Source organism: Mya arenaria, chromosome 7 (assembly GCF_026914265.1).
Source record: "Mya arenaria isolate MELC-2E11 chromosome 7, ASM2691426v1".
NCBI classification, from domain to species: Eukaryota; Metazoa; Mollusca; class Bivalvia; order Myida; family Myidae; genus Mya; species Mya arenaria.
Genome location: NC_069128.1, coordinates 42,244,569 through 42,268,966, shown reverse-complemented (window position 1 = coordinate 42,268,966; position 24,398 = coordinate 42,244,569). Strand labels below are relative to the sequence as shown.

General features: G+C 32.8%; 3 protein-coding genes across 8 annotated transcripts in view; 2 read left to right on the top strand and 1 right to left on the bottom strand.

The window, feature by feature from the left end:
• The first annotated feature begins 420 nt into the window (after positions 1-420).
• LOC128241749 (uncharacterized) overlaps positions 421-24,398 on the top strand; it is a 60,363-nt gene continuing 36,385 nt past the window's right edge. For both annotated transcript variants that reach the window (XM_052958817.1, XM_052958816.1), the window contains exons 1-5: positions 421-540; positions 20,833-21,884; positions 22,216-22,278; positions 23,389-23,451; positions 24,124-24,186. In XM_052958817.1, coding sequence (XP_052814777.1) covers positions 20,973-21,884; positions 22,216-22,278; positions 23,389-23,451; positions 24,124-24,186 — 1,101 coding nt within the window. In that variant the 5' untranslated portion in view covers positions 421-540; positions 20,833-20,972. The remainder of the gene's footprint in view (positions 541-20,832; positions 21,885-22,215; positions 22,279-23,388; positions 23,452-24,123; positions 24,187-24,398) is intronic.
• On the top strand, positions 583-10,616 carry LOC128241750 (putative nuclease HARBI1). Of its 5 annotated transcripts, none has more exons than XM_052958820.1 (7): positions 583-646; positions 6,453-6,563; positions 8,442-8,581; positions 8,885-8,961; positions 9,190-9,307; positions 9,442-9,514; positions 9,809-10,616. In XM_052958820.1, exons 1-7 carry the CDS (start codon positions 614-616, stop codon positions 10,076-10,078), a joined length of 822 nt encoding a protein of 273 aa, XP_052814780.1. In that variant the 5' UTR covers positions 583-613; the 3' UTR covers positions 10,079-10,616. The 5 variants fall into 5 exon arrangements, with proteins under 5 accessions (XP_052814780.1, XP_052814781.1, XP_052814782.1 ...); XM_052958821.1 differs by having other exon boundaries at positions 587-646; positions 6,453-6,539; positions 9,809-10,615; XM_052958818.1 differs by having other exon boundaries at positions 623-646; positions 6,453-7,806; positions 9,809-10,615.
• Positions 15,408-17,248, bottom strand: LOC128241752 (nuclear apoptosis-inducing factor 1-like). Its single transcript, XM_052958823.1, has 4 exons — positions 17,152-17,248; positions 16,712-16,778; positions 15,618-15,713; positions 15,408-15,461 (listed from the first exon to the last, which is right to left on the bottom strand). Exons 1-4 carry the CDS (start codon positions 17,175-17,177, stop codon positions 15,423-15,425), a joined length of 228 nt encoding a protein of 75 aa, XP_052814783.1. The 5' UTR covers positions 17,178-17,248; the 3' UTR covers positions 15,408-15,422.

Genomic DNA, 24,398 nt, shown 5'->3' with positions numbered 1-24,398 from the left:
AAGCTCGATTGCCTGAATTTAAAACCTTCAATGTTTTGATTCATTGTCCTCAAGAACAGCATTGTTGTTGTATTCGCCAGTTACTTATTAATTAATATTCGATTCTACTTTCTTTCATCGGAGGCATGCGTTATTTCTTGTTTCATTTTGTTTCTATTCAGATGTGTTCTCACAAAGCGAAATTGTGCTTAGAAGTATCAAAACAGAATTCCTTCAATATAAACAAATACTACATCTTTAGTTCATGCTTTCTATGATCTATATCTTTAAAACATACATTGAACACACTAACATTACAAATGCAGTTTACTATTCAAAGCTTTTGTAAAATATCTAAAAGCATTCCTTTAAAGTTAAGTAGACACTGATTATTTTCTCTTACCCAAACTGTTGACTGCTCCCTTTGCAATTGACCTCAGTTGTTTATATTGATATGCGTGCATGTGTTAAACCGTAATAATGGTTGTAAAAGGGTTTTAAAAAGATAATATTTTAGAGTGTGCGCAATGTTTGGATACATGTGTGTTTAAACGATATCAAGTAAGTGTTTTAAGCGTATCATTCTATTAAGAAGATCTGACTTAAACAAGGAAGTAATTTACTTCTGAATATAATGCAGGCTGTTTTAGTGATATTATTGGTTTCGGTGAGTAATTTTTAAATTGCTTTTTTTAAAGTAATTATTTTTTCGATAGGTTAAAAAAGGATAATATGTTTGGGTGTGGTCAGTATTTAGATAGATGTGTTCTAAAGGATGAAATATAAGTGGTTTAAGCCTTCAAAACAGAAAGTAGATTATTCCACAAGGAAGTTATTTGCTTCTGAATATAATTCAGGTTGGTTCGTTTATACCATTATAAGCTCGTTTGTTCAGAAAGTTAAATGTTAAATAAAGAATAACAATAAAAAGAGACCTTTTTGATGTGGACTCTCCGAAAATACGTCTACTTTTGATTTTCGGTTTTTATTATTAGTTATTTGCTGTAAATGAATTCTACTTTCGATATCTCATTAACTGTGTTTTCGCAAAAACAAATACGTTAAAAACTCATCAACATTCTGTTACTAAAACAAGCATATAATACGAGCTATTACTAGCAAACCTAACTTTAAAACAATGAAAATATTACGAAAATTCTTTTAAATCAATATTTACATCAAGATAGACTCGAAGCAGACAACACTTCTGCTAAAGTATGAGCACTGATTACCTCATTTTGCGGGTAGCTGTCCGATCCATAAATTGCATAACCGTCGTTCATTCTGTGTGAAATTAAAAAAAAATAAACTCATTATTATGTTACCTTGTCGTACTTGCAAGTTGATAAATTTGTTAAAAGTATAATGTGTCCGAAATTTATGAAATGCTGCCTATAGTTTAGAGAATAAGCAAATTGTTGTATGTACATGACTGTTAGACCGTACTTTCGATACTGTAACCACCATTGTACGAAGAGTAAATATGGAACATTTCTTATTTCGACCAAGATCAAAAACACACAAGAGCAAATCATATGTTGGGGATTTAATGCCTCTCTCTCTGTCAGCAAGGAAAATGCATTTTGATTTTGTAATGTTTCGAGATACAAGATTGTATCCTCTGCTGTCGAGTTGTCCGCTGCTATTGAGTCGCCCTTCATCGGACAATTGGGATCATTTACTTCATGTCCATTGGTGTTGTAACCCGTTGTTTGTCCATACAAAAAACGTTAAAGCGAAAATCAACAGAGAATAAATATAAATCATATGATGGTCATGATGTTTTTATTTTTAATTTGATTTTATAACAATCGCCAATAATTGTTAAACATTGCAAACAAAATACACGAACTATTGACTTCTAAGTAAGTGTGTAACATCTACATTTGCCGCCAATAGCACTTTGTCCCGACAGTTTTATGAGTTTTGTTACTAAATATGAAATCGCGATTTAAGTATTCTGGCTATTTTAAATGGAGCTCGATGTCCCGGGTTTCATCTTCTGGTTTTTGGAGTTAATGTCCAAACCTCTTATTCATCAATATTTGTTTCCACTTCGTTGCATTTGAGCCATTGCTATTTATTGTACCGTTCTGTTTTTCTTCAAACGTGTTCTCACAAAGCGAGTTTGTGCTTAGAAAAGTATCAACACATGAATCCTTTAATTAAACATATAATACAAGTTTTCGTTAATGCATTTCACGATCTATTTCGAAAACATACAATTTTTATAAGACTTAAATAAATAAATTATCCTTACTACCACAACATAGATATTCCTTTAATGAAAACTGTTTTTTATCGCAAGTGGTAAATATTATTTCTTAAAATATTCCTTAAGTGACATGTAGACAGTGAATATTGTCGTTTAACAAAACTGTTGACTGCTCCCATAGTAAGTAACGTCGGTTGTTTACATTGATATGTCTGTTTGTGTTTATCCCAAATGATTAGTTTAATAACTTGTTTTAAAAAAGGACGATTGTGAGTGTGTTCAATATTTGGATAAATGTGTTTTTTAAATGATGACAAATAAGTATTTTAAGCGAAAATGAACAATAAAGGCGATTTAACTTAAACAAGGAAGTACTTTGCTTTTGAATACAATGCAGGTTGGTTGACCTCGGGTTTCTGTTTTCAAGTTTACGATTTTGAAGTTTAAGCTATTCATTTCATGAAATTTGAAAGCGTATTGGTTTCATACTTCAAGTTATATTCACAAAATTGGATGGTTTAAGTTAACAACAGTGCTTACGCTGTGAATTTAGTAAAAGCTATGTTACATTAAATTAGATCGAGGCATAAGTGTAAGTTTGGACTAACTATTATTGTTATGTTGATGTGCTTTCTCTTGTCTTAGAGTTTTAATTATATCCAATATGTTTAAAATGTTTATTTAGGAGCGTGTTCAATATTTGGATAAATGCGTTTTCAAATGATGACAAAAACTTGTTTAAGTGTAACAAATCTAAAGAGGTGATTTTGTTTTAAAAAAAAGAAGTTATTTGCTTTATTAATAGAATGAAAATATCACATTCAAGAACTACTTTGAAAGCAAATGTATTTACGTTCCTTTAACGAAAATGAAAACGGCCTTTTTGAACCTGTAAACTATGACAAATAATATTTGATCGTAAAAATGTTTCAATATGTTCCTAGAAATAAACAAAGCTGATCGCTAATTAGGGAAATGGCAAACCTAATTTTTGAACATTTTCGCTTCAAAACGTTTCATTCCGTACAAAACATAAGACGAAAACAATTGTTAGAACATTACATCAATGTTATTCAGAAGAAATAATGAAAAATAGTGGATGGAATTTATTTCCGGGTTACAAAAATGCAATTATCTTTTTTTAAATAGTGCAATCAGAACTAAGCTCCAAGACATTGTTGATTAAGCAGTTCCGATAAATTTGAATCATAAACATATTATTTTATTATTAGGAAGACATTTCCGGGAAAACATAAATGCCTATTGATTGGAAATCTGATAAAATATTATTTCGTTAAATATGCTTAACTCATAATTACAGCTTTTCATGTTACAACGGATATATGAATCATACGTGTTAAATATTGAACATTAAAACTAAATAGAAATTGATATTTCCAGCGTTTAAAATTTTGGTCGTTCAATCGACTTTCGTATCGCTGCCGGCCTTTTGAATTGTTAGTAAACCCGTTAGGTTTTTTATCAGTATCAATTTGATTTGAGCTTGCACTAAAGGACAATATCTTGAGGTATAGTGTGTATTACATTCACTCAGACAGAACGGTATACTGTCACACAAGTAATTTTTACGACCGGTTGATCTCTTGAGATTTTGACATAAAATATGACACGAATGTTTCCAACAGAAATCAATTTGCTAAATCAGAAAATGTCAATGTCAATAGAAATTTTGCTGTTAATTTGTATAAAGTAATATAATTTAAGGGAAAAATTTATCATGCATAACGGGCAATCTTGACGCCATTTAATACTTTACGCTGTTATACATATTGCTGTGATCAAATGGTTGTGCGATATATTTTATATTGTACACTGCTCTCAAATCGCCATCGTAAAATATGCACCTGACTTAACGCCATGTACTCAAGCGTTAACCTAGGTCAAATGCCTTTCAAATTATTAGAGTTTTATCTTTGAATGATAACCGGCTACCAGTAAGCTGGAGCGTAGAGGCTTTCTTTTATTTATGAGGCGATTATTTTTTACATTGTAAACATTGATCACAATTGTTTGAATTGTATAAAATATCTTCTTTTTTTTAAAGTAAAAATGATGTACATTCTTACAATATAATTTTAGATGATCTAATTCTAATTGCATTGGACGAACTTAATCTCCTTAGTTTAAAAATGTTTGATATGTTCTAAAACCTCAGTTATATGAAACTGTTTTGAATCACTTTATAAAGCCTCAGTTTTATAAAACATTTGGAAAATTTCTACAAACATCTCTTTCGTAACGTTCTAAAGCCTCAGCCATATGCAACGTTCACGCTTACGTTTGAAAGCTTCACTAAGATGACAATATCATGTGAACGTTTCTTAAGTCTCAGTTCTAGGAGTTTTTATCCGTGACTTACTCTCTTGCTTTACATTTTAATTACATGTAATGCTTTATAACGAGTGATGGAGATATAATACTTGTATAATATAATGTATTATATATATGTATAATAATTGTACTATATTGTACAATAAGAACGCTAGTCACCTCCCTTTCCGGCGAGCTGTTCGTTCAATATTGTACTATATTATACAATAAGAACACTGGTCGCCTCTCTTTCCGGGGAGCTGTTCGTTAAATATTTAGGAGCACTAGCCATCTCTCTTTCCGGGGAATTGTTTGTTCAATATTGTACTATATTGTACATTAAGAGCGCTAGTCACCTCCCTTTCCAGGGAGCTGTTCGTTCAATATTGTACTATATTGTACAATAAGAGCACTAGTCACCTCCCTTTCAGGGGAGCTGTTTGTTCAATATTGTACTATATTGTACAATAAGAGCACTAGTCACCTCCCTTTCCTGGGAGCTGTTCGTTCAATATTGTACTATATTGTACAATAAGAGCGCTAGTCACCTCCCTTTCAGGGGAGCTGTTTGTTCAATATTGTACTATATTGTACAATAAGAGCACTAGTCACCTCCCTTTCAGGGGAGCTGTTCGTTCAATATTGTACTATATTGTACAATAAGAGCGCTAGTCACCTCCCTTTCCTGGGAGCTGTTTGTTCAGTATTGTACTATATTGTACAATAAGAGAGCTAGTCACCTCCCTTTCCGGGGAGCTGTTCGTTCAGTATTGTACTATATTGTACAATAAGAGCGCTAGTCACCTCCCTTTCCGGGGAGCTGTTCGTTCAATATTGTACTATATTGTACAATAAGAGCGCTAGTCACCTCCCTTTCAGAGGAGCTGTTCGTTCAATATTGTACTATATTGTACAATAAGAGCGCTAGTCACCTCCCTTTCCTGGGAGCTGTTCGTTCAGTATTGTACTATATTGTACAATAAGAGCGCTAGTCACCTCCCTTTCAGGGGAGCTGTTCGTTCAATATTGTACTATATTGTACAATAAGAGCGCTAGTCACCTCCCTTTCAGGGGAGCTGTTCGTTCAATATTGTACTATATTGTACAATAAGAGCGCTAGTCACCTCCCTTTCCTGGGAGCTGTTCGTTCAGTATTGTACTATATTGTACAATAAGAGCGCTAGTCACCTCCCTTTCCTGGGAGCTGTTCGTTCAGTATTATACTTTATTGTACATTAAGAGCACTAGTCATCTACCTTTTTGGGGAGCTGTTCGTTCAGTATTATACTTTATTGAACAATAAGAGCACTAGTCATCTACCTTTTCGGGGAGCTGTTCGTTCAGTATTGTACTATATTGTACAATAAGAGCACTATTCACCTCCCTTTCAGGGGAGCTGTTCGTTCAGTATTATACTTTATTGAACAATAAGAGCACTAGTCACCTACCTTTTCGGGGAGCTGTTCGTTCAGTATTATACTTTATTGAACAATAAGAGAGCTAGTCACCTCCCTTTCAGGGAAGCTGTTCGTTCAATATTGTTCTTTATTGTACAATAAGAGCACTATTCACCTCCATTTCCTGGGAGCTGTTCGTTCAGTATTGTACTATATTGTACAATAAGAGCGCTAGTCACCTCCCTTTCCGGGGAGCTGTTCGTTCAATATTGTACTATATTGTACAGTTAGAGCATAGCAGTTGTTCATGCTGATTGAAATGTATGAAACTCATGAGTATTTTAAATTGTCGTTCTTGCAAATTTATCAATTTTTAAGATGTCGAAAGTGTCCGTGTTTGATGTCATGCTGTCCAATTTTAAGGCGGTAAGCACATCGTGTTATTAAATTGACATTTTTACCATAATTGTGATACTGTAATGACCAATGACCAAAAGCATATTTTCTAAATTTATTATTTCGTCCAAAAGGAAACCACACAAGAATCGTCTGTGGGGGGACAAACTGCCTCTCTCTCTCTGCACGCAAGGAACATACTGTATCGTATCTTAAAGGAGGTGGCACTTTTCGGTTATATTCACGTAATGTATGCATCAGATCGGTGACTATTCGATCTAAGTATATCAGTTTTATTTGGTATATTTTATTTTTCTGTATTGGCATTGTCATCAGGTTGGGTTAAGCTCCCTTCCTTATGTTCGTAATTTCGCTTTTCTTGGTTTAGATGCCTGTAAATTAGGTTAATTCCCAAATTAACTTATGTTTTGCTGACCATTTTCAGAAGGTAACACCAACTTTCAATATTTACTCTTCAACTTCCATTCCTTTAATGTATAACCTTTCTGAAATTGCGAATATGATCAGATGTACGCATATTCTTCGGATATGTTCAGATCGCGAATATCCGCGTATTAAATAATGTATAAAAGTTCAAAACTATTGGTCGTATCGTTGTTTGCATTTTGCCAGAAGAATACGAACTATTTAATGACTATCTTAAAAAAATCAATTCAAATGTTTTGAACGTATCAAATATAAAGTGATTTTCTCCTCGCGATATTATGACTTCATATGATTAACTGTTTTCATGTTACTGTACATTTTATTTACAAAATGGTTAAAAAATAATATTACTGTAGGATTTTCTGGACTGAAATTAAGTAATGTTGTAATTATTCAGAAAAAAAATAAACTATTGGTCTCTCGGACACAACACACTTTAACCAGTCTAATTGCGTTTATTACCCATATAACGTCAATAACGCAATTTGTACCCTAATTATTAGTGTTTTTTGCCTTAGAAAATTGTTCCTTTTAAAAAGGCTATTCGGTAAACAGGGTCTTTATTATACATGGTATTCGTTAAACAGGGTCTTCATTATACATGGTATTCGTTAAACAGAGTCTTCACTATACATGGTATTCTTTATACAGGATTTTCATTATACATGGTGGGGGCGTATTATCAACGATCGTACGCGCAAATATTATCGTAAGTTTGTCGTACGTCAAATTTACGATCGTAACCGCGTCTTACTAAGATTCGTAAACTTACGATTATCTTAACTGGTGCGTTAAAGTTACGACAGGTGAAACGCTCTCGTAAATTTCGTAAATATGGCGGCGTTGTTTGTTTTCGGCCAAAGAAAAAGAAAACAACGCACCTTTAAGGATCGCATTTCATCCTTAGATCATCTGTCAGATGTGGAGGTTGTGGACCGATATAGACTCTCACGAATCGCCATTATTTATTTGGAAGATAACCTAAGAAATGACCTTTCACCTCCTACAAACAGGTCACAATCGGTATCGTCTATGACGAAGGTAAAACTGTACTGGTACTCTTAAAAAAAAAGACCGTCAGTTATATCTATATAACTTATTCAAAATTTCATTGAGTGCTTGAATTAACTCAATGCTTTTATATAAGTATTATAAATGATGTATCAAAGTAGAGCGATATAAAGATACACCAGGTAGCATGTACTGTACTGTATGTATATGAGCAATAAAGACCTCAAAACGAAATGAGAATGACACAGCATTTTAAATAAACCTTTGCAAAAAACACATACCTTCATTGTCCATGTTATCCGATAATTGTGAAATATAGTAATAGTAAGAAGGCGAGTCCAGCAAACATCAGCAGGGCTCGCCACAAGAAATGAAATGCACCGTAAATCCTTCAAACATGTAAATATTTACAGCCATAAATTTCCAGATAAAATGAGGTCAATAACAATGACGTCATGTATTGAGAATCATCGATAGCCTATTTCAGTAATCATACACTATAGTCTTTTTCAATAAGGTATTGGAAAAATACATTTCATATAAAGCAGACGTACTAAACAAGTTAGTGAAAAAAGGGGTTGAACGTAAATATGTATTGCTACGAAAAGCTCTTTTTAAAATTTAATATTTCTGTAAAAATACAAACTACTTAATTTGTGTAACAGGTGCTGGTTGGGCTTAGAGTTCTGTCTAAAGGAAATTTCTTATCAGAGGTAGCCGACCTGCACGGCATATCTAAGCAAACAGCGTCAAGGGTGTTGCATGAGTTTGTAGACGCTGTCAATCGAAATATTGACAATATAAGGTAAGTTACTTAAAGGATATAACTCAATCATTGTGTTATTTGTGTGCAATACCCCCCCCCCCCCACCTTTCTTCGTCTATTTTTGTTTTTGTCCCTTGTCGTATACCTTAAATTACGAAGCGCGTTATATATATATATATATATATATATATGCCATCATACTAGTAAAATGCACAATGCAGTGTGGATGGACCTTAAACATCACAGGTTATTTGACAGAGTTCTTTATTCTGTAATATCACAGTATAGATTAACATATTTTTGAGTTTAACGCAGTAGTAATGAAACACTTTCTTTTGCCAGATTTCAAAGAACACAACAAGAATTGGCAGAAGCAAAACTTGGCTTCTACAAAAGATGCAAAATTGCCAATATCGTAGGTAGGCAATACGTATAAGTAATGACTATATGACTTCATGCATACTAACTGATGGGTTGAAAGTTCGTATTTTTTAATAGTAGTATTTCGTACTCATTTATATTTAAATGATACAGGAACTTATTTCAATAATTTGAATTGAAATTGAAAAATGGTCCGACGGGAAAAGGTAATTCTCTGATGAAAGGTGCACACCAATCTGTTATTTACTTGATGTATTTTAATATAGGTGCAGTCGACGGAACACTCGTCCCTATCATTGCCCCGAAAGACAGTGGCGAAGCCTACATATGCCGGAAAGGATTCCATGCTATAAATGTTATGGCTACATGTAGCCACGACAGAAGGTAAATCGTTTTATTTGATTATTACCTATATATCTAGGTAATGAGATCATCTATCGGCATTCTGTAATTGTCGACCTTAATATTTAATCATTGCATTTTGAGATCGTTTTAGCCCTTTTCCTATTATATATTAGGTTCATCGACATTGTCGCCAAGTGGCCAGGGTCGCAGCATGATTCTTCCGTCATGAACACCTCGTCGTTGAAGGTAATGGCTATATGACTGAATACGTAAGCCATGTATTATATACAAGAGTTCTGCTGGCATTTGTTTATCTATTTGGAAACCCTTGGAAAAACAATTAGAATCATGATAGGTCCATGCATCAAACCTAAGAACTTTTCTTTAGACTACTGTACTTGTTTATCCTTTAAATATTAACCAACCTCAAACTTTTAGGTGCACATATTTTGACAGTTTACGTGACACACGTTATTTTCTGCTTAGAAATGCAAGACATACTGATTTTTAAAACCACTTCTTGTCCATTATCTAACACAGGAACACATGGAGAGTGAGAGGCCAGGGATGCTGCTGGCTGATAGCGGTTATCCACTCACTAACAGCCTGCTAACTCCGCTTGCTAATCCCGTAACGCCTGCTGAAGCAAGATATAACAACGCGCAGAGCAAGGGAAGGATGGTTATCGAGCAGAGTTTTGGAATCCTGAAAGGAAGGTTTCGGTGTGTTATCTCAATCCTATCACCATACACCTCATCGAACACAGACTTTATAGTTGAACCTTATTTTAGAATTGAACACTCTTCATGAACACTTTTGTGTGAAATTGAACGTAGTTTGTTTGTTCCATTTCCTTTAATTTAAATAGTTTGTGATCGTTTTGTGTTAATACATGATGCAAAGTATAATACAAATGAATGTGTGAACTTACTAAGTGATGTAAAAGTAAACAACAAATATGCAGTATTGTGACCTTTACATGGAAGTTATTGGTTGCAAATGGACTGAACATGTTGCCCTGATTAACAGAGTGATCATTTTGTACAAGTATTACAATTAACTGTTATTCAAGTCATATATGTAATTTATGCAATTGATATGAATTGTCAAAATGGAACAAAGAACAAAGAAATGCCAAAACAAATCATTCGTTTTCCAAAGTCCCTTTTTAATGCTGGCATATCCGCAATGTTAACACATTTGTAAACATTCAACAAGACGGCGTTTTAAAACAACGCATTAAAGACATATTTTTTATTCCACCATGCAATTTTGCAAACCTAAGATTTGAGCTAATTTGCTAATTATTTAACAAATAGGATCAATTTTCATACTTATCAGAGATGTGTGCATTCAAATAACCTTAAAGCGTTTAAATGTATGAAATTGGGAGAATATTTCTTCATTTTCTTAAAGCTGCACTCTCACAGATTTACCGTTTTGATAACTTCTTTATTTTTGTTTTGGTATTTAAATGAACAATTTGTTTGCTTATATCTGTATTCCAGTAATGTAACAATGATGACAAACAATCAGCTTGGTTTCATAAATCCTGTTTTATGGCTAAAAGCGTTACTTACAGTTAAAGGAGAATGCATTAATTTAAACATATTTTTTTAAACTTAATTACAAAAATCTGCGATCTGATTTCTTTATCAGCCGTCTTATAGCATTGGTTTCCTTGCATTTTCGCATAAATTTGCTTGTTCCAAAACAGAAAATGAAATTAATTGTCAAATGATTCAATCTGTGAGAGTGCAGCGAGGTTTTACATAAATACCTAGTTTTTTACCCAAGTTCCTATTCTAATCAGGTGCAGGAAAAATTCGGCTTAAAATTATGACATAAACATAACAACATAAAAATATCACATATTTTTTTACGAGCAATTTAAGGGCTATTTATTGATAGTATATACCCCATGGATGGGGGCACTCTTATTAAATACACCACCCTCCTACAGAAGCAAATTTGGGATTCAAATTAGCAAAACAAACACGCACCCATACCCTTTTTAAATAATTGCCCCCCCCCCCAAATTTTATATGTTTTACTGGGGTAACCCTAAATAAAACCTCTTTAACACAACAAATATACAATTATGTCAACAACTTAGACTATCACAGTAGCATTGTGCAAAAGTGCAGTACATTGTAAAATTGTAACCATGTAAATGGGATAAGAACTAAAAGACATTAAGATATTTATGATATCACCCATGTCATTTTAACCATAATAACAAATCAATTATGCACAACATTACACACAGAACATCATACAACATGATTATGGCAACAGAATGGCACACTGCAACAATGTGCATTTCCTGATGTCTCAATGAATAACATTCAATAACTTACACAAATCAAAAACCTTAAAAGCTCAACTAATTAACCTTAAAAGCTCAACTAAATAACCTTAAAAGCTCAACTAATTATTCTTTCATCTATACATTTCTATTGATACAATACAATGCCGTTCAATATCATTTCTGCTTTGTACATATCCTTCATTTAATAATGCCTAACTTGCCAAAAAAGTGTTTTTCTAGTTTATATTTGATTGCAAAACGTTCAGTCAGAATAATTTATTTTACAACTGCAATTCAATATAACAGTTATGTCAGAATAATACACCCATTTTATACAGGGAGTTCATAACAGTTTTAGTTTTATAGCAGTACCTTTCCTAAGAACATCATAGGCAAATATAATATTGCACCAAAACATAAACAAGTAAATGCATCTGGGCCCAAAAACTGACTTTCACTTCGAGGAATAAGTTAAATTCTACACTTTTGAGGAAACACCCATTCAGTTTCAATTACATCCGAATTTGGCACTAAGCCTAAACTTTGTACAAAAGAGTGTAGGTTCAGGCTTTTTATCATACAACACATACAAAGAATTAAGAGTACATACAGACAAAACTAAAGTAACTTTAAATGCCTCTTCTTGTAATCAACTGTACATTTGATGTTTCATAACATCACTTCCAATGGTTATATAAATATTTCATTGACGTCATTTACGAAAAAATGCTTGTTTTAGTGTAAGATGGCAATATATTTAACCTCATGAAAACATAAAATATAGTTTTTAGTGCCCACTTGGTGGAATTTATTACAATGTTAAACTAAAATGAACAAATTAATAATCTTTTATATACATGGCAAATTTCTCTTCAGGGACCTAAGTTCAAATCTTAGATGAAAGGCAGTAAGTTACACAAACACTATCACATCACAGTGCAATTCACATATCATAAAGTTTACTCTTAAACAGCTGGCCCCAATATCTCAAAACATCTTATGAAGCATAACAGGTGTACGAAGCTTATTTTTATAGGCCAAAATACATACTGTAACTGAACTTTGATAAATGAAAGAGTTAATTGTGATAACCATAAACATAATTCCCATTCAAAGTCTAAAGTCTCTTAAAGCCGTCGTAAGACAGCGCGCTCGTCTACGTCGCTTTGACTTAGAATACAATAACGTATAAAAATACCAAGTTTGGTCTCTTTATGTCAAACCTAACTGAAATTATTCGATACATAAGGTGACTTTGATGCTGCCCTTCCACCAGCCCGCCAAAACAATGACGCAAGTCATTCAAATAACTTGATTTCCCATTATGAAAATGTGGTTAAGAATATACAAATATGTCTTTAAAAGGAAGTTAAAAAAAAAAAAATTTAAATTCAAGGGCCATAATTTGTATTTAGGCTTAAAAATGAGTTATGTTTCTTGTTGTAATATGGTCGTAAATAATTTTGCCCAAAACTTTAACCCAAGTCAATCAGGGGCCATAACTTGTATTAAGGATATGGAGTTATGTAACCTAATTGGGTGATGATCCTGAACAATTGTGTGAAGTATTAAGTCAATTGAATGAAGGGTATAGAAGTTATTAAACAATATCCCAACCTGCCCTAAAACTTTAACCTAAGTTCCATAGTCAATCAGAGGCCATAATTTGTATAAAGGATAATATGGAGTTATCTAACCTCATTATGTGATGGCTCTGAACATCTGTGCGAAGCATTAAGTCAATTGAATGAATGGTATTGGAGTTTTAAGTGAAAATCCCAACTTGCCCTAAAACTTTAACCTGCCCTAAAACTTTAACCTAAGTCAATCAGGGGCCATAACTTGTATTTAGGATAATATGGAATTATGTAACCTCATTGATTGAAAAAGTGTTGAGAAATTGTGGCCAGTTGAATAATATAACATTTTCAATGAGTCTAAGAAACCGATACAGAATTTTATATGAATGTTTCCTTAAATTAATATTCAAAATGTAGAAGGTCAACGGATTTTTCTTTTTGGTATTCTAACATTTTCTTCAATGTAGAATCTATTGATGACAGAATACTGTTTTGTTGCTCCTGGGCCATCACCATTCGCAGTTGAAGATTTGATGTGGAACCCCCTGTTGCATTACAAGAAGCTGAAATTAGAAAAAAAACCATTAAATAAAGATGGTCTAATTAAATGGGTAAGACATTAAAAGAATCAAGAAGAAGTTAAATACTTAAACAACATCGGTGCTCACTCAGCTTTAAGAAATTTTATTTATGACACAATTTACAAAATTATCTTTGTATTAGTTTTAAACATAGAGAATGACAACAAAAGCAGGTTATAGTTTCATGCTGGAGACTGATTTGACATAGTTACTTTCTTAAATGTTCATTGATTTAATTCTGGGGAAATCACCTTGTGTAAAGATCAATCTGTTTATTTATAATGCTCAAATCATTTTATTAGAATGATAAAAAACAGATTTCCATCAAATATATTATATGTCTATAAACCTTAATGGAATATCATGAAAAAAACTCACAAAACTTTACTGATGATGAGCGGTCTTTCACATTAGCTGCTGCTCCCTGGATCATGTCTTTTTCTTCTTCTTCTTCTTCTTCTATAAAAAGAAATAACAAATGGTAATTTAAATGTATAGTATAATTGAATTTGTATGATATAACATGACTTGCCATTTTTTAAAACAAGTATGAAGAAATGGAAGACTTTGGAAGCAAACTTGTGGCATGTTTTATAATTTTGTGGTAGTTATACGACACATATATTTGATATAATGCAATGACATTAAACGCAGAATGTTAACTAGGGTCCCTTCATTACATTTGGTTTAAATATACGGCACTACCTTTATTCGATTCCTGGATTGAAGAAACCCCGCACTGCACGCCTCCAGGAATGCCATCAACTGACACCTTTGGAATCGTTGTCAATACCTGAAAGGTTTTTAAATGTAAGAAATACCACTACAAAAAAATAACAATTATCTTTATGAAACATATGCACTTATATTCAAACAACAAACTTTTAATTGCATTGTAAAGCAAATTGTTAAAAAGAAAAGAACTGTTTCAAATATAATATATTTTATATATTCTAATTCAGCAAAACAATATCACACAATTGGCTTAATCATAATTGCAACATTTACTGATGGTGCTTCAGTCATTGAAACTAGACTTTTGGATTGACAAACCCAAATTCAAACTGATATTGCTTGGCATCTTTTTTTTTTAACAAGCCCTGCTAGATAAAATTCAGAATTTGAGAAAACTCGAAAGACATTTTGCTGTTGTAGGGCTTGTGTTAATTTCAACCACTGGTGCTCATGTAATGAATAATATATTGCGATATAATTATGTCATCTCTTTATTTTATTACTTAAATTAATATAAGTAACAGTTAATTTAATTTTACTAAATCATGCATAATTGTTTGTGAACGCAGCATCATACCAGATAGGACATCATTAGAATTGATTCTCAACTCTGTTTGATATGGAAGTGAGGCTGCGATATATATTGAAAGAAAAAAAAATATACACAATTATCCCGATATTTAAAAGACAGAAAAATATAGCTCTTTTTTCGCTGATAATTCTGCATGAACCATAACAAGAGAGCCATAATGGCCCTAAATCGCTCACCTGAGAGTTTAACCTTTGTAATCAATATAGCTTGATATTTGTTCAAAGAATATTGAAAAACAAACTGATCAAACATGTGAAGTTCCATTGAATTTGGGTAGGTAGTTTCAGAGGATAAGTTTTTTAAGCAATTGTTGACGGACGGACTGACTGACAGACTGATGCCGGACAAAAACCGATCACAGTAGCTCACATTGAGCACTTCGTGCTCTGGTGAGCTGAAAATACATAGGATAAGCTTCATTTCAGTATAGCAATACACTTTCAATAAATTTAAAATGGATCTTCAGTTTAATAGCAAGCTCTTTTGCATAGGATTGATTCATATGTTAACAGATAACGTTTTGTTTATTGTGGGTGATTATTATAATTACCATTTCCTCCCAAGAATCCAGATTTATAGTCTTCAACCCATTTCCTGTCTGCCTGCTTTCTGTCCGTTCTTGCTGCGCCTTCCTCTTTACATTGCTCTGTAATTTAACAAACAATAACATATATGATATTGTATATTATGGCAAAGTAAACAAAACACTTAACATCATATCAAATTAGTATGAAATAACACATGCAAATATTATGCAGAACAAACAAATAATTTGATAGAATATTTAAATCAAGTAAATAAAGCAAAAGAAACTTAGATATGATATAGATATAAGGAAAGCATCTATACAATATTATACTAGTTGACTTGTTAAAGCTGCACTCACAGATCTATATATGTTTAATGTTATGCACCAGTCAATTGTACCCCCAGATCCACGGGTATACCAGGGATATCCGTGGAAATTGGCCGTGATTTACATTCCAAGTGGCCCTGAGTAGTTTTGTCTTTGCGCCAAAATTAACAGGGAATGGGCCTGTCTTAAGTCAGGGATGCGGTGACATTTGACGGTGATTTTACCAGCAGTTTGTCTCCCGCGGGGATTTCACCTCGGGTTGGCTGGACCAAAAAAGTCCCAGCTATCCCCCTGGCCTGGGGGGGGGTCCGTTGTTACAATTGACTGGTTTATTATGTCTTAAACTGTTACTAATGCGTAAAGAAAAATGCATAAAACATCAATTTTCAATCTCACAAAAAACTGCCAACAATTCTTTTAGCAGCAGTCTTATATAACTGGTTTCCATGCATTTTTGCAAAAATCAGCCCATTCCAAGACAAAAATTAAAAAAGTTGTCGAAACGTTCACTCTGTGAGAGTGCAGCTTTAATATATGTTTCCTTTTACTTCATTGTTACTTTTAGAGAATGTTTTGTTGTTGATAAAATACCCATTCTTATAGTTTTAGGATATTGCTTAATTTCAGTCCAATATCCAGTAAATAAGACACACTGCAAGTCTAATGAAACCAAATTACCCTCATGTTTTTCATCTGAGTTGTAACAAGCTGTCTGCTGCACATGATGAATTATATTGAAAACATAATTTTCTTTAGCATATCACCTGTTATATTACTTTATCTAGTACCTTCATATCAGTCCACTTCTTTTTAACCTCAGGGGCGACTCTGGAGTTTCCCCCGATACTGTTCACCCTGCAAAACAAATTTAATGAATTGAATATGTATATATCAATCATGAACATTTTGTGAGTATGAAATAAATGTGCTAATATATTAGATAATTATGCCTAGGATATATCTCCCATTCTCAACAACAAAAACAGCAATTCAATCAACATATACAGTATCGACTTTTAATCTTCAGTTAAAAAAAAAAATAACCCAATTTTACTTTAGTAATTTATTTAATACAAATCCACTAAGGAAAATAAAACTTGTTTATGACTAGTCAGAACAGATACTAGCCTTAACATATCCATATACATTTTAATATATGTACAGGTGTCGATAAACAGATTCACAACTACTGACACAAGAAAGTTAACAAATAAACAAAAGGAAAAACCTGTCAGCCACTTCTCCCCAGTTCATTTTGAGTGTGTTTGTACTGGCCCGGCATAGCTCTATAAGCGTATTTCTTTCTTCTAGCTTCCAGTTTGGCCCTCGCTTCTTTTCTTTTCCGCTTAAAGACATTTTACAACTTGTTTACGTCCAAGTGAAAACTGACAGCAGCCACCAAACATCAGATAAAATACCTTCGTTTGAAGAGCTCGCTTTAACTGCGCATGCGTACGATTATCGTAAGGTTACGAAATACTGATATACTTGCGACAGGCTTGATAAGACGCTCGTAGCTAAAATCGTAAACCTGTCGTAAACACTTACGATACGATTTTTAGTACGATCGTTGATAATACGCACCCGGTATTCGTTATACAGAGTCTTCATTATACATGGTATTCTTTATACAGGGTCTTCATTATACATGGTATTCGTTATACAGAGTCTTCATTATACATGGTATTCTTTATACAGGATCTTCATTATACATGGTATTCGTTATACAGAGTCTTCAGTATACATGGTATTCTTTATACAGGATCTTCATTATACATGGTATTCGTTATACAGAGTCTTCATTATACATGGTATTCGTTATACAGGGTCTCCATTATACATGGTATTCGTTATACAGAATCTTCAATATACATGGTATTCTTTATACAGGATCTTTATTAGACATGGTATTCGTTATACAGGGTCTCCATTATACATGGTATTCGTTATACAGAGTCTTCATTATACATGGTATTCGTTATAGAGAGTCTGTATTATACATGGTTTTCCTGATAGAGAGTCTTCATTATACATGGTATTCTTTATACAGGGTCTTTATTATACATGGTATTCGTTATACAGAGTCTTCATTATACATGGTATTCGTTATACAGAGTCTTCATTATACATGGTATTCGTTATAGAGAGTCTTCTTATACATATTCTTCTTTATTCAGGGTCTTCTTTAGTAAGGGTCTTTGTCATTTAGTTGCCTACTGGCTTTTCCCCGTGAAGAATGTACAATACGATTACATACTATTAGATCTTCCCTTTTATTAAGCAACTTAATATCGATAGGGGTTAAAATCATTTCTTAAAGCGTTACTTTAATATCAGGTAGGCACTGATTATCAACTCTTACCAAAACTCTTGACTGCTACATTCGTAACTATCAACAGGTGGATATATTGATAAGCTGTTAAACCGTTGATATTAGTGTAAATAGGGGTCTGAATTGATCATTTGGGAGTGTGTTAAGTATTTAGATAATTGTGTTTTTAAATGATGAAAGTAAGTGTTTGAAACGTAACAAAACAATAAAAGAGAACTGACTGAAATCAGGAAGTAAATTGCTTCTATACACAATGCAGGTTAATCAAATTCTGAATGTTTTAGATTCATACTTTAAAACATATCTTACTAAGCTTTGCTGACAAAATGTATTTGAGCTCACGTTGGGACTTAAGTAAAATTATTGTTATTGTAAACAAAATCAACGCGTAAGATTTTGCGTTGACTTAGCATATTTGTCATTTTGTTGTGTTTTTATTTGGCTTACCGATTTAATTATTGCCAATAGGTTTAAAACAGATACACATTTGGACAGTGTTCAATATTTGGATTACTGTGTTTTGAATGGTGATAATAGGTTTTAAGCGTACCAAAGCTGAGATTGAAAGATTGTTTTGCTGAATAAAATGCTGGTTTGTTTCCCATTCTTTAGTGAGTACATAAAGTGAAATTATGATTTTGAAGTCAACCTTTTAATTAAATTCATTAATTAACATAATATAATAGATTTCACTAAGCTGTGACGACTGAAATGACTTGGGCTTATGTCTGATTTTTAGTAAAAGTATTGCTTTATTAAATAAGACCGACGCAAGAGGCTTTAATGTCGATAATTAGTTCTTACTATAAACCTAAGTACACTGAAATTGATAATGACTTGGTCGTTTCGTATTACCATCTACTCGATTAAAAGGGCATGATATATTGCCAGCTAGAGATTAATTTTGTTTACAAATGATGTAATATATATATATATATATATATATATATATATATATATATATATATATATATATATATATATATATATATATATATATATGACCTGTTTGCCAGTGCATTGAGCACTATCGATGATTGTCAGCACAGTATAATAAGTTCAGCTTTAAGCTGCACTCTCACAGATATACCATTTGTACAACCTTTTATGTTTTGTCTTTGAAAGAGCAAAATTTTGCGTAAATATATGTAAACCAATGATACAAGATTGCTGACAAAAGATCAGATCGCCGATTTTCATATTACCGATCGAAAATTAATGTTTTACTGCTTAAACCGTTACTAATGGTTTAGCAAAAATGCATAAAACATTAATTTTTGAAGTTAAATATAAATATCTTCGATCTAATATTTTTCAGCAGTCTTATATAACTGGTTTCCATGGATTTACGCAAACATTTGCTCGCTCCTGGACAAAACATAAAAAAGTTGTCAAAACGTTCAATATGTGAGAGTGCAGCTTTAAACACTAAGTTAGGTTATAGTTAAATAATCTGAACAGTGTTTCTCAAATGTATGTTTGTATAATAATTATACATCTAGCTATTAATGATTTCAATTCAATATAGGATATTTGTTTTGATTGCTATTCAATAATTACTTCTTAAAATGCATTTTTATATAACTGTATTTCTTATCGTGGTATAGGTAAATGTGTCACTCATATTCATTGGATAGTAAGCATTCACTCCGTTTCTGAATGAACCCAATTTATCTGTAAAAATGAATTCAAAAAAATGCGAGAACCCCTTTACTCGTGATGGCATTAATCAATATCTTATATACATAAATAATGCAGCTAGTGTTATGATATTTACAATGATGAGAAGAAAATATATATTTCTACATGAACAATATAACCGTTAGTTCCCCTTACGTTTTATTCATAAAGCGCCACCTGAATAAACGTATAATGACAAAGCCTCGAGGTTCTTCAACAAAGAATTTTACTCTCCTACACCAACAAACATACCAAATTAAGTATGTATGTAATCATCAGCTTAAACATGATGCCTAATGCATATAATTATTTGATTCAGACGTCGAAACGGAACAATTTTAGTATCCCCATGACAAATGTCTATCTTTGAAAGCCATTTGATCGAAAACTCTTATTGAGTTAAAACATATAAGTAAAGGTAGCTTTTTGTACTTTGTGAAATCTTAGGTATCATTTTGTCTGTCCATTGACTTCATGGGACACAATCATCTTGCTGTACATAGAAAGCTTTTACTGTTTTATGCATTTTTTAAGGACAAGTTCAAATCACTGTGTATTTCTATATTCAAAGTATACCTATTTCTCTTTCTTCATGAAATATAGATGCGTATTGTTTTCATTCATTATTCAACATTGTGTTGTTATAATACATGACGCATTCAAATATGAAAGAATATCTCGTTACACAACCCAATATTTAATTATTTAAACTCATACATGTACATTAAACCTTTATGATTTGTGATTGATACAGAGATAAATACGGGGTTAGGTTTTTAATTTACATTTTTAAACATACGTCATTAACCATGCTTCTTATCGTCAGCGTTATAATACACTCGCTATTTTAAGAAGTATGTTTTTTCTTGTTTAACATGTAAATATTCATATTTTCAGTGACAGATATACTCAAATGAATATACGGTGACAACAATACAATAATCAATTGACACAAAAACATTACTCATATCGCTCTTGCGCATACAAGGACGTTTTAGTATTGGTCACGATATCTTAAAGCTGCATAATCATATAACATGGCATCAAAGCAGATTCAGTGTGAAATGTGCTTTAATGAAAACGCAGTTGGACATTGCAAAACCTGCGGTGATATTGGAGAAATTTGTGTAGATATTCACAAAAAAGGAAAGTTGTTTCAAACTCACACTGTCGTTTTGTATGAGGCTGTAAAAATGCATGAGGATGGGGGAGTTAAACCAAAATTCTTTATGAAAGACATCACAGAAGATAGATGTAAGCAGCATCCGACAGAGAGAGCTATATTTCTTTGTAATGTTCATGAGTCCATGATATGTGGCCGATGTCTTCATTCGGAACATATTCCTTGTGTAAAAGAAGTTGTTGACTTGTTGCAGGAAGGAATTACCATTAACTGCGAGAAAGTCAACACAATGAAGTCAGTGTTGATGGAGGTAAAACATGAAATTCGGCTTCTGAAAAATGAGGCAGAACAAAGCAAAGATAACTACAAGAAAACTGCAGATAAATGTGTGCAAGAATGTATGGAGTTGGGTAATAAGATTAAACGACGGGTAGATGAACTAACAAGTGGCCTTAGAGACGGGATAACAGACAAACATTACGAAAACTTGACCATTCATTCCCATATTACTAAATTGTGTGATGAGAAAACCAAGTGGTGTGACGATGAGGAAAGTAAAATTGATAATTTTGTTGACAATAATTTGGCTGGACATTTGTACCTAATGGGCAGACATTTTGAGAAAGAAGCTTCGGATGCCAGATCCCACCTGAAAGAAATTAAACACAAACATACTTTTAAAGGTTTCGACTTCAAAGAAAACAATGTTATTCTTAAATGCCTGTTTGAGGATTTGAAGGAAGTTTGTGAACAACAAGACGAAGTTACTGGGAGCGACGATGGAAATGCCAACGATGTTTTCGCATCTCTCCCGAAAATAAACAAGGTATCTCGTATGATGTCGGTTGATATTAAATGTTACATTCTTTACTAGCCACATGTCGCATTTTATCTCTGTTGCATGGTAACATCAACGAACTATTTGAGCGTTACATCACGAAATTTTCTTCTTTTTGAAACATGTAGTGTTCTATGAACTCAATGCATGAAATCTAAATAATCATTTATTTTGGCCTGTGAAAGTATATCATATTGCATCGTACTACGTATAAGAATATTCTGATTTGACTAAATTTGACCGATAGTAAAATCATTTTTCAAACGTGTAATTTATTTAAAGAACTTTTAATTTTAAAGGTTTTCATGTTTGATTTCAGACCCGGCGAGAGCTCACTGTACTCTTGAATCAGGCCAAACACGAATCAGATATCTCAGAAAAGGTTTGTACACATCTGATCGTGTAAAGCATTACACAACATTGTCTTAAAATACGATACAATAGAACGTAGCAACTATGATTAAGTATCATCGGGACCGTTTTGTCTTCGCAAGATCACTTTAACAGCCACAGAATAACACGTTGTGGTTAAATATCACACCAATATTATCGTCAAACAAAGTTTTGGGTAAGAATAACACTGTTTTGTTTCTTCTCGTAAGTAATTGAAGACAATCAACAAAAACATAACCTTTTGAAATGGACTTTATGGATTCAACTGAATCAAAACCAATGATAGAACATTTTTGAAAGATGCTTATATAAATACAATTAATTGAATTGTAGAAAAGGTCTTAGTTATTGTTTCGCCCTTTGTCCAATATACCTCATTGTCCTACTATTGAATGGAAGCTACACTGAAAATAGCTAAATGTTTAACAGAGGCCCTGTGTAAAGGCACAATGCTTTGGCAAGCCATGCAATAAACGGCAGATACATAACGTACAAACAACACTGCATCAAACTATATTTACAGTTTGTACAGTAAGGATTTACTTTAAGGTAATTGAATATGAGATCTGTATCTGATCGTTGAGTACTTGTATTTTTGCATGTAATTCATTGTATAAGTTAAAACGATTTGCGGCGTCATCAAGTTGATGGCATTGAAGTTGACACGCAGGTCGAGTCTAATACGTGTTAACTCCCCGTACTAGACATATAGACCATCACTTGTAATGCGTCATATCATAATGTTCGATTTAATATGTATACCTTACTATGAATTACTCTTTTTTTTCGTTTTCAGTATATAATGATATAAATTACCTCAAATGTCCAAATATGTAATGGCTAGTGCGTATGAAGATGTATCGTACTTTTGTGTATTGAAGTTATGGGAGGCTTCTCCAGCGAAAAATAAAAAAAAAGTTACAGAATTCACTTGATTGGGCAAAACAATAAGATTGTTTTGTTATGTATAAGCAAAATCAACAAATTGTTAAAACCAAAACAATTAAATTCGATAGACGCTTTGCATTGATATTTTCTGTTATGATAGTTCCAATTTTAACGGCTAACTAATAATATTTTGCCGTTTTACCGCTTTCAGACAAGAAAGCAGTTCGAGCAAGAGTTACTGAAAGCGAAACAGGACATAGATAAATCTGAAAACGTAAGTTTTCTATAAAAAAATATTTGACAAGTAAGTGAATAAATGTATGACAATATGAAGAAAACCGGCAAACAAAATTAAATCCAGTCTATACAAATGTCAAGTATAAAAAGTACAATTAATATTTTCACTTCTTATTTTTCAGTGAAATTTTCACTGTTGTTTAATTAACTAATAAAACGCCATATTTCATCGAACAGCACGAATGAAACTCCGATAATAACACAGCAACTATTTAAACTGACAACAGACATAAGGGAAATTATAATTTGACGCTTTTCTAAGGACCTGTTTTAGATCGAGTACTGTGTGTAAGCACGTATCTGTCGAAACTGCAGGTCGAGTCGAATACGTGTTAACTCTTCGGAAGAGACGTGTAACCGGTCACTAGTAATGCGCGTCAAATCATAATTTTCTATTTAATGTATACCTTACTATGATTTCCTTTTTATTTTTTAATCATTTGTTGAATATGTTCGCAAAGAATTTTAGGGAACGCCAGACTAGTGCACCTCTTACATTAGTAAACCCTTACGATAAAACAGCTTTAGGATGCATACTATATTTAGATTTTGTATATAATATTCGATAGAAGCATTGCATTTCCTTTCTGTTCTGATAGTGCAATTTAAACTGCTAACGTTGTAATATCCTTCCGTTTGGTCGCATCAGAAAAGAAAGCAGTTCGAACAAGATTTACTGAAAGCGAAACAGGACATAGAGAATTATAAAAAGGTAGGTTTTCTATATAAGTTATTTTACAAGTAGATGAATAGAGATATGATTAGTCTTTTTAAGCGCCGTGTAATATTGTGCTTGCTTGGCCGTCGGAAGGCGATACCCTAATAGGTTTCAGCAGACAGCATGTAAACTGTGTATCAATGGTTGCTCACTTCATATATTGTTGAACAATTATATTACGTATAGGAATGTGGTATCTTCGATTG

Coding starts and splice junctions, on each gene's coding strand:
- LOC128241750 (XM_052958818.1), top strand. CDS start 7,600: ATGGCGGCGTTGTTTGTTTTCGGCCAAAGAAAAAGAAAACAACGCACC. Junction 7,807..8,441: donor CGGTATCGTCTATGACGAAG/GTAAAACTGTAC, acceptor TTTGTGTAACAG/GTGCTGGTTGGGCTTAGAGT. Junction 8,582..8,884: donor CGAAATATTGACAATATAAG/GTAAGTTACTTA, acceptor TTCTTTTGCCAG/ATTTCAAAGAACACAACAAG.
- LOC128241752 (XM_052958823.1), bottom strand. CDS start 17,177: ATGAACTGGGGAGAAGTGGCTGACAG. Junction 16,779..17,151: donor TGGGGAGAAGTGGCTGACAG/GTTTTTCCTTTT, acceptor TTTGTTTTGCAG/GGTGAACAGTATCGGGGGAA. Junction 15,714..16,711: donor AGAAGTGGACTGATATGAAG/GTACTAGATAAA, acceptor GTTAAATTACAG/AGCAATGTAAAGAGGAAGGC.